Genomic DNA, 17,028 nt, shown 5'->3' on the forward strand with positions numbered 1-17,028 from the left:
GCCCGACTGTCATGGGAACGAACTGGGGTTATTTTAGCAGACCAGTGCCTGAACAGCTCGAAATGTTCGGTACTAAAACGAGCTGCGAAAACGAGGAAGGGGCTACACCTATCAAATCAACTCAGATAGGTGCAGATACAACACATCAGCTACCACTGAAGAAATAATTTTAGGAACATATCGTTGCCTTAATATAGAAAGGCCCTATCTCACATCGTCGCTGAAATGCACAAAGCCGTAACTAACTAAAATCTTTTATTGCATAAAACGATTTAGGGCCACATAATGCGATCAAATGCATCATAATCAATTAAAACGTAAATTTTCGATTTTTAGTTAGTTACGGCTTTTTGTATATCAGCGACGATGTCAGATAGGGCCTTTCTATATTAAGGTAGCGATATACAGGGCACGTTCGTTTAAAATCTTCAGTAAAAAATATCCAACAGTAAACTCTCTTAAGAGAAATTAGAGGAACAGCTGATAGAATTTTGTTTACATTCAAAAGTGTAAAATTGAAAACGTACGAAAACTCATCCCAAACTGTTATCCTGACCCAGTTTATTGACAATTTTACTTGCTTAGTCACATTTCATCATTTTTAACTTCCAAACCATCTAATTCAATTTTGTGTTTTGCGTGAATTCCAACCAGCTGTTTTTGATCAGATTTTTTATGTGTCTTGTTGCTGGCAAAAATTTTCCAGCAGAAACTAGCAGCATCCCCTCAAAATGAAATGTAACTTTGCTCTCTCAATTTCCCCTACTTTGCAATTTTTTTGCGTATGCGATCGCAAAAAGCTGATAGTTTTTCATAACAATATAATAATAATTATTCAATAACTATCAGGTACGCGAATGCACCTACAGTCGGTAATACGACCAAAAGATAAAGCAACACCGACTTCGTGTTTCATATTTTTTGTTTTTTTGAATACAAATGCTTGGGAAATTAAGGACCACTGATCATCCTTTTTATTAGTTTAACTCTAGTGCGTTTGTAAGGTGGACGCTTTCTGGACGAGGAACCTCCATTCTTTATGCGCAATTCCTTTAATTTTCAGAGACGTTTAAGGATATCTTCATTTTGTCTATCGACTATTTACCTGAGGCTACCGTTTATTTTGTAGAAAATTTTTACCAAAACATATTACAATAAAAACGTTAGGCGCTTAAAATATTTTGACAAAATTTGGCCGAGCTCCTGGAGTATCCATACATGCTATTGGCAATCAATCTTTTTATTTATTTTGGCGTCAACTATTGGGTAGTAGTGCTCAGCTCTACCGACTAGTTCTCAGTGGCGACCAGTTACGAAAACAAGTCCCAGTACTCAACTGCTATTTAAAACTCATGTGAATCTCGTAATTGTAAGTCAGGTTATAGAAGCTTAAATTCACATATGAAACTACAGCGCTCGTTGTGATACCAAAATGCTGATGATGCGCGACAACCTTCGTCAGGCCGATCCCGGAAATCCCCGTATTAGGGATCTCAATTCGGAGATTCGGCAACTTGTGAACGTGCATAAGCGGAAGAAATGGGAAGAGCATTTGAAGACCTGCAACTTCGCCTCTGGTATGAGCAAGCTTTGGTCAACCGTGAGGTCGATAGACTTTGGTGACCACGCTTCTTCGGACCCGGAGAGATGCGCGAGCTATTTTAGCCGGCAGTTCATTCTGCATCCTCCGGTGGATAAAGCCAAACGTCGTGTGACCAGAAGGCTCACAAAATGCCAAAACCCAGTGCGCCTCTTGTTTTCACCAGCGGTGAGGCAAGGGTAGCCATCGGGAAGGCGAAAGCCTCCAAAGCCATTGGACCCGACGGAATATGCATGTTGATGCTGAAAAATTTGGGTCCTGCGGGAGTAGCGTACCTAACGGAGGTCCTCAACCTGTCTATGGCCACTCTCGTCATTCCAGACATCTGGAAAATGGGGAGAGTGGTCCCACTGCTCAAACCGGGGAAACCAGCCAACAAGAGAGAGTCTTATCGCCCGATAACTCTCCTTTCCCCGGTAGCGAAGACACTCGAGGCCCTGCTGCTCCCGTACTTTACGATCCACCTGACCCCAGCGAAGCATCAACATGGGTTCCGTAAAGTGCATTGCACAACAACAGCACTTAACGCCATAAACAGGGACAGGGACTCAAACGGTGGTCGGCGAATTACCTGAGTGGTCGACACTCGCCAGTAATTTTCAGAGACAAACCTAGAAAGCCACGTAAAATTAAACAGGGGGTACCACAGGGAGGTGTCCTGTCCCCTCTGTTTAATTATCTGTTTAATTATTACATCTCAAAGCTTCCTCAGCCACAAGAGGGTGTTAATATAGTCTCCTATGCTGACGATTGTTCGATCATGGCGTTTGGGAATGGAATTGATGACTTGTGCTCGAAAGTAAACGGTTACCTCGCCGAACTTTCTCGCTTCTTCACTGCAAGAAGCCTTGCCCTATCCCCTGCGAAATCCTCGGCAACACTTTTCACCACCTGGACGAAGGAGGTCAGACTGCAACTGGGTATTCACGTCGATGGCGTAACAATACCGACGGTGAATAACCCGAAAGTCCTCAGAGTTACCTTCGACAGTCTGCTCTCCTTCTCGGTGCATACAACCGCAATTGTCAACAAAGTACAGAGCCGCAACAATGTCCTCAAGTCGCTGGCCGGCAGCACTTGGGGCAAAAATAAAGAAACGTTGTTGGCAACATACAAGGCAATTGGCCGACCGGTTCTAAGCTATGCAGCGCCCGTATGGTCGCCGATGACTAGCAGGACGCAGTGGATGAAGCTACAGACCTGCCAAAACACGGCATTACGAACAGCGACAGGATGCCTCCTGATGACGCCCCAACATCACCTACATGACGAGGCCCAGATGCTCCCAGTAAAGGAGCATAACATAATGCTCTGCAAGCAGCTCCTTGCTGGGAGCCACAGACGTGGCCATCCCAGCGGACAGCTGCTCGCGGAAGAACGCTCGCCACGGCACTACAAGAGGCATCTTTACGAACTGGCGGACGAAGTCCAGAGGTTTATCAAACAACCTCTGGACCTGTCAACCTACCGACAGGCCCTGAACGGCATTCACAGGTAATCAGTCTCAAGTTATGCAGACTCCCGCACTGTGAATACCGTTCTAGGCACACAACCACCGGACGTGGACGGGACAGAACTTTGTCTGCCTCGGGAGACCCGCACTACAATAGCCCAACTTCGCTCTGGCTATTGCAGCTACTTGAGTAGAATCAACGAGGATGTGCCCAACCAATGCCGGGCATGTGGAGAGTCGCCACATGACTCCCGGCACCTCTTCACATGCCCTGAGAACCCCACTCAGCTAACGCCCCTGTCCCTATGGACAGCCCCTGTGGAAGTCGCACACTGCCTGGGCCTCCCCCTAGCTGAAATTGACGACAACGTTGATGGATGAACCGCCCCGAACGGGGCTTAGTAGCCGCTACAACAACAACAACAACAACATACCAAAATGCAAGTCGGCTACTTGAACTTAAAATTTAATCCGATGCGATTATTTAATAAATGATGGGAGATCTTTGATGTTTGTTGTGGTTGTGACTGTATAAACATTCCCCAACAAGTTTTTAAAAATGTTGCGAAAGGGACAGTTGTTGTGGTTCGGGTCACGCAGAACCACCTGTCGTAGGCACGGTTTTTGTCAAACTCAGCTCTTTCAGGCACTCACAAAAGTTCTCTACTCGAACCACGGCAATGGCGATCGATTACTCGTTTCGAATCCAATCAAATAAGATGGAAACTGTTTTATTTATATTTCGATCACGAATGAATGTGGTGAATCAGGCCGTGTTGGAAACAACGTTGCCTCGCCTCTGCTCGAGGGGTGCATGCCAATGGCAGAGTTATTTTTCGACGCTTGAATCCCTTTGCCACCACGACACTGCGGAAAATTCCCCTTATTTGAATTCTGCTGTGATGCGTCTCCCAAATAAAACAGTGATAGGCGGGAATCTTCGGTCCCAGGGCTATGATCTCTGTTTCTATGGGGAAATATCCGAGCATTCTTCAGGCGGAGGTTTACGCAATTTTTATGTATGCGGAGCTAATGATACATCCTCCATCCATACACCGAAACGAGAGAATCATAATCTTAAGCGATAGCCAGGCAGCGCTCAAGGCTCTATTTTCATATGAAATCAGATTATCGCTGGTCCTTGAGTGCAACGAGAAACTTAATTCCCTTGATATGCAAAACAACATAGAATTGGCATGGGTACCATAGGGAATAGAGCGTAATGAGACGGCGGACTGTCTCGCGAAAAAGGCGGCAGCTATCACTACAGTTGGACCCGAAACTCCTAGGGAAGAGCTCAGTAAGGAGAGGAACGCACTAAGGGACCTAAATTGGCGTGGCTCAAAAGGACTGCGCCAGGAAAAATAGTCTACTGGGATTCCAAACCTGATTAACCTCCCAAAGGGGAAATTTAGAATACTCACAGGTATCTTTACAGGACACTGCAGACAAAGTGGGCATCTGTTTATGCTAGGAATATAGTCCAATGACCTACATATGTAGGTTCTGCGAATCGACAGAGGAGACACCACTACATATTCTTATCGAGTGTGCTGGATTTGCAGAGGACGTGAGAGAAGACTAGGCTCGATGTGGCCAAAGCTTGAGCACATTCCATTCACTCCCTACCCCCGAAGGCACTGCTGCTGTTCTTGAGGAATTTAGGCTTTCAGGAAGCATTGTGAAGAGGAGAGTGTACAATAGACCACTATGTCGCAGTGCATACCTCATTTCAATATCGACATATCTATCTAAATAAAACAGTAGCTAGCTGTGAATCGCATCTTTCATTTGCCTGTTGCGGGAAGTTTGCCTTAGGCCAGAGTTTTGAAGATTGTACAGTCTGATCGCATTTCAGATCGAAAACTTTACGTCATTGAGACATTCCTACTTGTTAGTAAGCGTTTAGCACCTTGCTAGTTCGTCCGCTGCGCCTCGTTTCCGTAAATAGTCTGGTACACGAAACGATAATTTTAGGTTATTATATTCAATGAAAACCCCTGCACTTGTGGAGTGGTAGTATGCACCTCTAACCACTCAGCCGCAGTGGAACTATAAAAAAGAAATTTCAGTTACTAAAACGGTTAGCATCAAATGTTTTGTCACTCTTGACGCGCAGTTCATCGAGAATATAGAAGGGCCCAGCACCTCTATTGCGAGTGTCGACTGGTAGTATTATTATTATTCCATTACTTATCGCTTTTCCGTGGTATTGTGGATGTCGAATTTCGTTCAAAAAGCGACTGTGAAAAGTTCTACAGACAAACAGTTGTGCGACTAAAAACTATACACTCACTTATTGAACGAGAAAACGATTCACTTTTGTAAGCACTGAAGAAAAGTATCAATATTAGATCAGTTTTAAGAAAATTAGGGTTAAGAAAGTCTCGCAAAAGTGCTTCATTTTTGGCAAATGATTTATTAAATCTCTGAAGGGAGTAGCTATCGTTTTGCAACTTTAAACAGAATAATTAGGATAAACGTACAAAAACCATAAGATATCTTTACACCGCGAAGGAATAATGCAATCTTGCTCCGCAATAGCATTTATGAACATGTAATGAATATGACAAATTAGGACACAAAAATCGTAGCACAGGTTTTATTATAAACGTTTTATATTTATAAAATATCATCGTTTGCTAACCACAAAAATCTAGCATAACTAACAACTCAAAGACTATCGAGAGTTTTATTTAAGAAACAACCACTTTCGACTTGAACCGGACTTGAGTTTGTTAAAGCCTGCCTGTACTTGCCTGTTTGTTCATCTGTGCTTTGCTGTTTGCGCTGCATTTCCTACGCAACAAAAACAAACAAAAAATCCGCTTATAAAATAAACAAAATATATCCTACTTATGTACTGATTTATGTATATTTTTTGTATCTCGATTTTCCTCGAATTGTTCAACTACAATTTTTACAATACAAACTTATGTAAATGTAAAACTCTATGTACTATTGTACAACGAACAACACACAATACGAACTACAAATGCGTGAAACATCCAAAAGGTTGCCCGTAAATTGGCCATGGTTGAAGCTGATTTGGAACGTGCCGAGGAACGCGCCGAGCAAGGAGAGAAGTACGTTTTTTCTACATGAATGAATGCAGTTTTGCTCCACTGTCATCAATATACACAAAAATAAAATGGGAGCACTAACATAATTGTTGTTGTTGCTTTTGTTTTCTTCCTATCATAAATAATTAAAATTACGCAGCTGCAAATTGCAGCAAATTAAAAAAAAAAACTAAAAAAATCTGTTTAGCTTTAAGCGATGAAAATTTTTTATTTTGTGCCCGGCTGACCCGACTAACTTACGAAACTGCAAGCAAGCAACCTAACCTAAAAACTTTGCAATTTTTATTTTTTCTTTGTTACTGTTTCAAGTTTTGTTTTTTATTTTACAATGTTTACAAAAAATATACATACATATCGCTAGCTTAGCGCAAAAGTTGCTAAGCCCATCGTAACAAATTTGACGAAAAAAGTTCTCATAGCCATTTTCTCCTTCCATATCAAAATATGTATGATTTTTCACAAAAAGTGGATTTAGCAATTTTTAGCACTAAGCTAGTGATATGTATGTATGTATGTATGTCCATATGTACATTCATTTGCCTGAATATGCAAGATTAGCTAGCTAGTTAGAGTGAAATAATAGTAGACGATGAATTGGAAAAATGTGAATAATAAACAAATTTTATGCAAGCTTTACAATGCATGCGCCTATTTGTATACCAGCAAAGCAAATTGTATGTTTGTATGTACAAATAGAAATGTCACAATCACGCAAAATCCATTTTTTTTTTTAAATTAATAGTAATACATTTATCTAGTAAGCCATAGGTGCACAGGCGTACATTTACATTTTTTTCTTGCATAAATTCACATTTTTTCACATTCATGTGTCATTAAAATACACCAAAAAACAAAATCACATATTTAAACAACTAATGGAATTTTTTTGTCAATTTTTCCTCCATTTGAAACCGCTCTTTATGTGTATGATTACCGCTAAATGCTAACCAACTGAATATTAAAAATCGTTCCGAAACGCTGTAACAAAAAAAAAAAACAAAACAACATTAACACTACACTCGCACGCTCGCCTGCTGCTGTGTTGCCTTTCTGACACTGACACCACCACCGTTCGCTCGTTGCCCTGTGCTTGTCCTGCCTTGCGTGTGTCCTTTGTATGCTGTTTCGCCGCTCTGTGGCGCTCACAAACCGGAACTGGAAATACTTGTTGAAAAACAAAGGTTGCCAGAAAGTTAGTCCTTATGGAACAGGATCTGGAACGTTCCGAGGAAAAAGTTGAGCTTAGCGAAAGGTTTGTGCTGCTTCAAAACGTTTTGTGTGTTATGCAATTTGTTTTAACTAACTTATTATTAGAAATACAAAAAAAAAATACATACATATTTATAGTTATAGAAATTTTAAGATTTTTGAAGCCAATTTCAAAGTTGTGGTCAAGTATGCACATGTATCTCATAATTACGTCTCTAAAACTGGCATATGGTAAACAATTTAGTACGAATTTCTTCACAATGTCTGTTTTAATTCCATTTTTTAAGGTTTTAATACCAACTAATGGCAATAATAATTCATTCAGTGTTGACATTTTGCTGCACAAAGATCGACTCGTTTTTCTTCCCTTTAAATCAGTTCCTTCGACGCAGTCACGTATTTGGCGAAAAATTGGTTTTGTCGCGCATTTGCTTACATATATTCGCAGTACATTTGAAAGATATTTTTTGTGCTTACCAATATTTTTTTTATTTTCTTGTGTTCATCATATGTTGGTATGTGCATATGTACATGTACATATAAGAGCAGCAGTAAAAGTAATTCCTGCCGCTAACAAGCATCAACTTTTAACTGGTACTTCTATTGAAATCATCTTTTTTTTGGCACTTTGGCGTAGCGTCGTTGTCGTTGCAGTGATTTTTTAACACATTTATTTATTCAATTTCGTTTATTTTTTATTTTTTGCATTTTTGAAAGTGAAATCACTTATTTTTACACGGCCGAACGAAAAATGGTGAAACGCCAACTTAAAGTTTAAAGGTCCATAGAGTATCAGCCGTTAACGTACTTTCAATATTTACCTGTGCCCACACACACATACATCGGCATTTGTTGATGATTCGCTGATTCCTGTAGAGTTGCCAGTCATTTGATTCCGATTTTTTTCTCTGCATTTTGCTTTTGCAATCAATCTCAGTTTTTCGTTGTTATTTATTTAATTTTTTTTTTTGGTGTTGGTGGATTTGAAAGTGACTGCCACCAAGCAAACAAAAACAATTCACGTCCGCAAAAAGAAACCATAATTCAAGTGACACTTGGCTTTGCATTTTTTTGGTAACCACTTACAATGCGCGACTTTAACTCCAATTTTTATTTGTTTTATAGTCTACTGGCTTTCAACGAAAAAAAAAAATAAATTCAAAAATAAATTCCCCACGTTTATCTGTGACATTTTTTCCCAATATTTCTTGTATATTTATTGGCAAATTTGTTTGCCCCTTTTTTACCAGCATAAGGAATTTGATTTGTTGACACCATTTTTTAGCGTCTTTGTGTGTGCAATCTTTGGCTTGCCGCGGGCAAAAAAAAACAACAAAACAGCGAAGTCGATGGCAGCAAATTTTTAATTTCTTTATTTGCACTCGGTTAATTTTTTAACTGTCGAAAATATTCAAACATCATAATTTGCATAACAATTTATTTCACTTTGAATAGTGATTGTACTGCAGAGTTTGGCTTCAAATTTTCTACGAATTTCTGTTATTATATGCACTCAATTAGATTTTGTTATTAATTGTTTTACTTCTTTCAAAAACTTTTCATCTAATAGCAAAATTGTGGAACTTGAGGAAGAACTCCGCGTTGTCGGTAACAACTTGAAATCCCTTGAAGTTTCAGAAGAGAAGGTCAGTATGCATAATTTTTGTATGAATATTGAAGAAAAGTATTATTTTAATATACATATATATTTTAGTTTAGTTTATCTAAATTGTTTTAAAATCTGTAATTTTATTAAAAATATATATTATAAGCAATGTGTATATGTACATAATTCTGAAAGTCATGAGTATTTTGATTATACTGGCGATATATATTGTTATAATAAACAATTAAAATATTAAAAGCAACGTAAAAATACAATGTAAACAAAGTGACATCTTATGCCGGGCATCCGCCGGACTTCCAATCGGCATCAATCGAAATGTCAAAAATACCCCCCTTCCCATGGACATGAAAAAATAATTGTGGGTGTTCACACTTGCTAGGTCATCAGGTTTTCTGGTTAAAAAATTATTCAAGGTATTCTTCGAAACGGGCAAACCTCGTAAATAATTAGATTTTTCTTACAAAATTAAGTAAGTTTGCGAGGTTTACATGGTTACGAGGCATTTACGTGTTTTATTCTTTAGTGCATTTTGTTCTTGTAAATTGAATAAAAAGTATTACCACATATCCAGATAACCAGGCAGGTGTGAACATTTAAATGGCACAAATTTTTGTGATTTCATTGCCTAGTGGAAATACGGCATTACTCTCAACGCAACTTTCAGAGTTACACTACCACATTTCTTCTAAGTAATTATTTAAATTGATTGTTTTTCTATTAAATTACTACATATTCTTTACTTCTGATATAAGTATGCAAGTATTTAATATATTTACATCAAAAACTTTTTGAAACATTCAGTAGCATTACATATATTTTAGGTAGACAGTAGCGTTATATACTCATCTTATTTAATTTTTGAAATAAAATTTTTCATATATTTTTTACGAAATCTCATCAAAAATGGTTAACGAACCCTTGGTTTTTTGCCAAATAAAAATCGACTACAACAAATGCGCTGTTTTAACTACATAAAGGCCAACCAACGCGAGGAAGAATACAAGAACCAAATCAAGACCCTGAACACCCGTCTAAAGGAGGTATAGTAGAGAAGCAGCTTAAAAAAAGCAAAAAACCAATTTTGCGAATCGACTAAAAAATGGACCCTTACTCCAGTGATTGAAAAAGTAAAGAATTTCTGCTAATGAGTTCTTTAGCTATGCCACAAACAGCGTTAATTTTACACGAGCGCGGGCATTCATAATGTACCAGCAATGTAATGTTGACAGCTGAGCAAAATGCCATTTGCGTTCTTATGGGGAAAAGATTTTTAGAGCTCCGCCCTAAGCACTTTTAAAAATGTTTGTATCCAGGAATAGTTGCCTGTAAGCTTCGAAATTTCATTTTACGTTCTCTATGCAAAAGCAAACAAACTTGCAAACGCATTGGAGTGTTTGGTCTGCAATTCTGCTCGTGTCACAAGCGCCTTTTTCGTAGTTATGAAAAAACCGCACTGAGAAAATATAAAAATCGCGCTGCCATATTGGCTCTTCTGCTCTGCGTTGTTCTCTTTTTTTTTATTTTACAAACTATGCACTAACCTATCTTATGTGACTTATGTTATTTTTTGTATATGTATTTTTATGTGAATAAATATATATACATTTTTTATAGCTACTAACCATGTTAAAAATATATAAATTATTTGCATATATTTTTGCAGTGCATACGTATAAAATATCTACCGATTTAATTAAAAAAAAAATCGCTTATGCATTTTTATTTATATTTATCTTTTTGTTTATTTTAATTTTAATTATTGTATAATTTAAAAAATTCAAATAACCAACCCGCTAATATAGTATATGTATATATATTCACCTCTTTTTTCGTTTATTTTCATGTTTTATTTGTTGCTGTTCACTGTTCGCTCGCTTGTTGTTGAATTTAACCTTGTTGTTGTTGCATCATGCTTAAAAAATGATTATTGCACCGCATTCCACGACGAAATCAAAATTCAAACTGCTGCCAATTACCAACCACAACAACAAATGAAAAACGCCAATATCAACAACAATCAATGAAATGTCAACAACCGCTATCACCACCGCAATTAACTAATACTAAACAATAACAACAACATAAAATGTGAAATCCAACCAACTATTGCTTGCATGTATACGATTTTGTGTTGTTCTTTTACACATATTATTAATTTTGCAACACTAAAAAAACATTACCGCCAAACGCCCACCTACTAATCTAAAATCTAAAATGCTCCAATGCAACCAATCAACATCACTATTTGTTTGACTTTATCATGGATATGCAAAAAAAAAAAACAATAAAACTAAAATTATATTACATGCCACCTGCCGCCACTGCCGAACACATCGAAATGCTTTTCCGCGTTATTATCTACAATTAATGTCTCCTATTGGCGGTATCTTTCTTTTACATTTTTATTACACCTTTTTGTGTTCGGTCGTTTGAACAACGGGATTGTTCTTTTTGTTGGCCATTTAATTTCGCTGTACGATCATCAAAATATGTCGTAAAATTGCGATTTGTAGGCCACGCAAAAAGAGGAAACTTTTGAGGGTCAAATAAGAATTTTGGATCATCAGTTGAAAGAGGTATTAATGGTTTATGTTTTTAGCATAGTTACTGTACTATTATAAGAGTAGCAATTAAACACAATTCTATTTATGAATCTGGTAGTTGTAAAGTATTTTCTTAATGGTATTTGGGTCAAATATACACATACATGGTTATGGTATAACTAAAATTTAATTATACAAGAACTGTTGGAAACATTTTAATGCGATATGTATAAAATTTTATGTGGACATAAACTTTATTTTTATTTATATACTGCTGAATATTGGATCCTTTATTGATTCTTTATTACATTATGAGCTGCGATTTCTACTTCGCCTCGGTACTTAGAATAGAACTCCATATGAAGGCTTCGGTCGATATGTCTTTCAGCGCTCCCGCCCCAAAATATAAAACTTATAGCGGAAATTCGGAAAGCCTGAAATTTGGTATACGTCTGAAACACATTTTGTGGAACTTTACGCTTAAGGTTTGTGCTCTATCTTTGAGCATAGCTGCAAATCAACAGATACACCATTTACTAAGTATATCCTCAAGTAAAGCCATATTTCTAATATAATTTGAAATCCATGTTTAATTATAATATCCTGAAATCACTATGAACGTTTCTAATTCGCTAAATTCAGCTAACCTAACCAAACTTTTGTAATTACGATAATTTATACTACTGATGAAAAATAGCAAATTCTTTACAAAAACGAACCAAATTCGCAGATTCGATGAATTACATATGTACATACTTAGCTTCCCGTGCCATACTGCTTTTGCTTATGTTAGATTAGGCTATAGAGATTGTCCCAGACAAGGGTTGTAGTGGCGCAATTAAGAGATTTTCCTCTGCAATACCACGAATTGCAAATGCCAAAGAGCTCCTCCAGGAAGTGAAAGAAAATGTTGCCATCCTAGCCTCACGAACGCTAGACAGTCGAATAGAAAGTGTTGAGATGATTCCCCCTCGTCACCCTCTTGACAGCAGATACAGGAGGTATTAACCTTGCAGCGTTTGTCCAAATCGCACAATAGCCAATAGAACTCCCAGCAACAGCGGGAGCCGAGGTAAGAATAAGAACCTCCCATGACCGCGCCCGGCTCACCCCAGAACGGAAGGAGCATGCAATTGCGTGTGTCCCAGTATTTTACCAGCGATTGCTGAGCTTACATGAGGCCCAGCTGTCCAAGAGTGAACCGCAGGAGGAGGAGAGGCGTTCCCGGCTGCTCCCCATGCGGTGATAACGTTTCAAGGGTACTCTTCCTTGCCAAGTCATCAGCCACGTAGTTTAACGGAATGTCACTGTGGCCCGGAAATGAGCCTGATTAGAAAATACTCCGACGCGGTTGATATAGAGGTCGGACATTCCCCGACCAGTTTCGAGCGCAACACCTTTGCGCTCAGGGCCCTGAAAGCCGCCTGACTATCCGATTATATGCTAGCCTTCAATAAAATATTTACTGGATAAAAAATTTTCAGCTGATAAACGCAAAATGTATTATCTTTACTGAGTGTTGCCGCATAAAAAAATTTAAGACAGCCTACTAGTTGGCGCTGCTGGTCTCGACCTCAATTAGAAGTTCGCTTGTTTTAAATACATACTTTTGTCATCAACGTTTTTTGTATTATATAATATACATAATTTTCATTACGCTTGCTTATATCCACATGTTTTGTAGCTTAAAAACGGTATTCATGCGTAAGTTCTAAAAATACTACTGGCATCTACCCGAACTTACACACTTCCCCAGTTCTCTTACCTATCCTTTTAAGCAATAAACGCGTGAATACCACCCGCATAAATAATCTATGCAAAAAAATATATTCAAAACAAAAATACATATATCGAATTGCACAAATTGTTATTCTCAATTTTAATTAATGTACATAAAAAAGTAATAGGAACAAAAAGGTGTCCACTGTAAATTTTTCAATATTTTTAACCTGAGCTTACATTTTGGTTTTTGTTCTAATCTACATACATACAATCCATATGTATACATACCTTATTGTTATTTTGTTTCCGTTCATGTTGTAATGCATAGATTAGTCAAAATTAGAAAAAAATATAAGATAGAAAAACAAATCTAAATATCTACCCAAACAGCAACAGCGATCACCACACAACAGAAAAATATATCATGGCAAGTAGATAAAATTAAAGAAAAAACCTGCAATTAAACTAGGTGGAAGCAAGCATATGCCGCAAACACCAGTTGAAACAGTAGAGTGCGGTAATTCGAAAAAAAAAAACAGAATTCTTTCACATTTTCACGCTGCGCCAGACGACCACACAAAAACTGATATTTTTATATATAGATACATATATATTTTTTTAATATCTTTAGTAAAATTTTAAGCCCAACAAATGTACACTTGCATAAAATTGAAAACAACTTTTTGTGCATTGATTGCCAATAGCGGTGAAAGATCTTTCAAAAAATGTAAAAGTATCATAATAATAATTGAAACAAATTTTCCGCAGCACTGTGCGCGAAATCATTGCCAACTGGTAGGCGCTGTAACGTGATTGTGTTGTGTAAAATATGTGTATGAATAACTTTTTGCCGTAGCTTATAAATATATTTTGTAGCAATCCCTCTAGTTTACTTCTTGACAGCAGTATTCACATAAATACATATTTTGTTACACCTTTTTACATAGAATTTAATATCTTTAATACTTAAAAATTGTTTTTTATGTTTTGATAGTTTTCCTAAGCTTTATTTAAAAATGTTTTTTTTTTTTTTGTTTTGTGCAATGATCAAAAATATCAGTTCTTCGGTAGATATTTTATTACTTCGTGTACTCAATTTGGCAGACCATAAAACAAAATAAAATTTATGGCATACGATTTTATAAAAAAAAAATAAATCATTGATATATTTTTCTCTTGTGTTGTGTGCATCGCCGTTTCTCCAACGCCTTGTTTTTCTGCTCTTATTCGTGCATATTAAGGCTCGTGCAGCGCAAAAAGAAAGCGAACAGGAGATTTTTCAAATGAAAATTAATTTAGAAACTGTAAGTTGGACTTGCCTCGTCGAAGCTACTTATATTTTTTCTTGTTTTCTGATAAACCAATGCAAACCACAGTTTATTTCCATCGTAGCTGCTGCTGCTGTTGGTGAAAAAAAATAATTTGTAGCAACTGTAGTTGGCAATTTAACCAAAAGAGTTTTTTTTTAATAATATGCTGACTTCTGTTTAGTCTAAAACAAATCAAATTGGACAACAACATATAAGGCAATTAAAGCTTTAAAGTTGGTACTACACTTATGCCCCCACTTAGCGGTACGTATGTACATATGTACTTCTAAAATGTATGTACATATGTGTGTATGTAGTAGGTAGTGTAGCCACATAATTTGTTTATTTAGTTTACAGCAAAACTTTAAACTAAAAAATACTAATAATTGGGAACTAATTGAATAGCTATTGATTATTACTCACTAATTTCAATTAATTGAATTTTTAAATAAATTTTTAGTTGTACCATTTTTTTGTTTATCAAAGTCATATAGATTTTGAAAAAATAACACCACTAACAACGTATCTGCATATCTTTTAACACAATTAACATTTAATTTTATTCCATAAATAATTTAGTAAATAACTGTTAACCGAAAATACCCAAAAAGACGAGTGTTTTACGCAGAAAAAATTTTCGAGAAAATATTCTTACAAATTAACGCTGGTTTTGGTAGTATTTGAAAAGCTTTTTCAATCCCCAGAAAAGAATTGAAATCCCCAAAGAAGATATAATGACGAAAATGTAAAAAAAACTGCAAAATTTAATAACAATAAATATTACGATCAAAAATTCTAGCTTGTGCCTTGTAACTAACGAATAAATTAAAAGACAAAACATGTTGAAATATGTATGTATGTACATATATGTATTGATAAAATTTATTTTATATTCTCGTCATTATGTCTGTCCATTTTTTACTGGATTCCCATAATTTAACTTATGAAAAATAGTTTTTGTACAAATGCCAACTTTTATCTATGCATAAACTAATAAATTTTTATTTCCCGTTTTCCTCATAAAAAAAAATGCAATTCTACTATATGCGAAAATCATCAATAAAAACAACCAGGCTGAAGCCCGTGCTGAATTCGCTGAACGTTCCGTTCAAAAGTTGCAGAAGGAAGTCGACAGGCTCGAAGGTATGTCCATTAAAGACCTATTTCATTTGCTATTACGTATTTAAACTTAAAGTATCAGTGTAGTAAAAAATAAAATAGTTGACAATAATTAGTTTTAATAGTATGAGTACCATGTATATAAAAATATGTACAAATTTTGAATTTTAAACTTCAGTAAATATATATACTACACACTTATGTATTTGAGCAAGTTTTTGCTGTTCAAATAACACTTTTTAATTTCCATGTACATGCATATCGTCATCTGAAATGCAACAAGTAATTTTTAAGCAACAAACATAACCGACTTCAAATCTCATATAAAAATATCAGATTATCGTTAATTTCTTCATGACCCAATGATAGATTTTAAACCAAATTAGTATGGGACTACCTGTGAGGTTACACCCCTCCTTTTCTTTAAAAAAAAAAAAGAATTATAGAAATCGGTTAACGTGATCCAAAGTTATACATAAAAAAAAAATAAAAATAAAAATCCGAAGTCGTGACTAATAATTTTTCATAACAATCAAAAAGTGAAATTTTAAGTTTTACGACCTTTTACATTTCGGCGAGATTTTTGCAATTCAGGTGACGATATGTATGTATCTAGTATTAGCTTAGATGTTGTAAGCTTATCTTTTAGTTACATTAATTAAGTACAGTTTTCTTCATTTTCGAAACACTTGCATTTACCCGATTGTTTGTGTTTTCCAATGTATGGTTTAATTGTTTTACTTTTGTCAATGGGCATTAAATTACAAAAATTCCAATAACAAAAATGGGAATTCAATAATACCCGTAATAAAGTAATGAAAATAGTGTTCAGCTGGTATTTACCTAGTGAAAATTTGACATTAGACGATTGTTTTTAGAAGAAACTGGCATTAACATACTTTTTTGAGCTCATGCAATTTTTATTATGTTTAATCTGACTGTTTTAAAGTTCCTAAAAAGTTCAAATTATCCAAAAGTTAATGTGCAAAAATTTATAAAAAAATGCAATTTTGTAATGACTTAAAATTTTGACTTTAATCTCACCTAAATTAAAGATTTGAATTTATATTTTACTCTGCAGTCGTAAACCTCAACTTTCTTACTTTAAAATCCATTAATAACGCTGCTAAATTATATAACATAAGGAAGACGCGAAATGCGTTGAAACGCTCGTAGTTACTAGAAATTGTAACAATTATCTGTTAATGAGATTTGCTAGTGGAGAAAATCTTTTATAAAAGTAATTGAATGCTTATTTTAAAAATAACTATCGTCGACTAGTTTAATACTGTCATAAATAGTGTTATTTCTTTAAATTTATTTATTTGTATTTATTTATTTATTTGTATTTATTTATTTATT

General features: G+C 35.9%; 1 protein-coding gene across 30 annotated transcripts in view; it reads left to right on the plus strand.

The window, feature by feature from the left end:
• The window catches only part of LOC118745526 (tropomyosin-1, isoforms 9A/A/B), a 58,783-nt gene that overhangs the window by 31,379 nt on the left and 10,376 nt on the right, over positions 1-17,028 (plus strand). For 12 of the 30 annotated variants that reach the window (XM_036479151.1, XM_036479078.1, XM_036479144.1 and 9 more), the window contains 4 exons: positions 7,318-7,388; positions 8,916-8,991; positions 11,486-11,548; positions 15,621-15,690. In XM_036479151.1, the coding sequence (XP_036335044.1) occupies positions 7,318-7,388; positions 8,916-8,991; positions 11,486-11,548; positions 15,621-15,690 (280 nt within the window). Of the gene's footprint in view, positions 1-6,068; positions 6,140-7,317; positions 7,389-8,915; positions 8,992-9,949; positions 10,013-11,485; positions 11,549-15,620; positions 15,691-17,028 lie in introns of all 30 variants that reach the window. The other 18 variants (XM_036479134.1, XM_036479184.1, XM_036479172.1 and 15 more) reach the window with 3 other exon arrangements.

Source organism: Rhagoletis pomonella, unplaced genomic scaffold (assembly GCF_013731165.1).
Source record: "Rhagoletis pomonella isolate Grant_MI unplaced genomic scaffold, Rhpom_1.0 Rhpom_scaffold_00001, whole genome shotgun sequence".
NCBI classification, from domain to species: Eukaryota; Metazoa; Arthropoda; class Insecta; order Diptera; family Tephritidae; genus Rhagoletis; species Rhagoletis pomonella.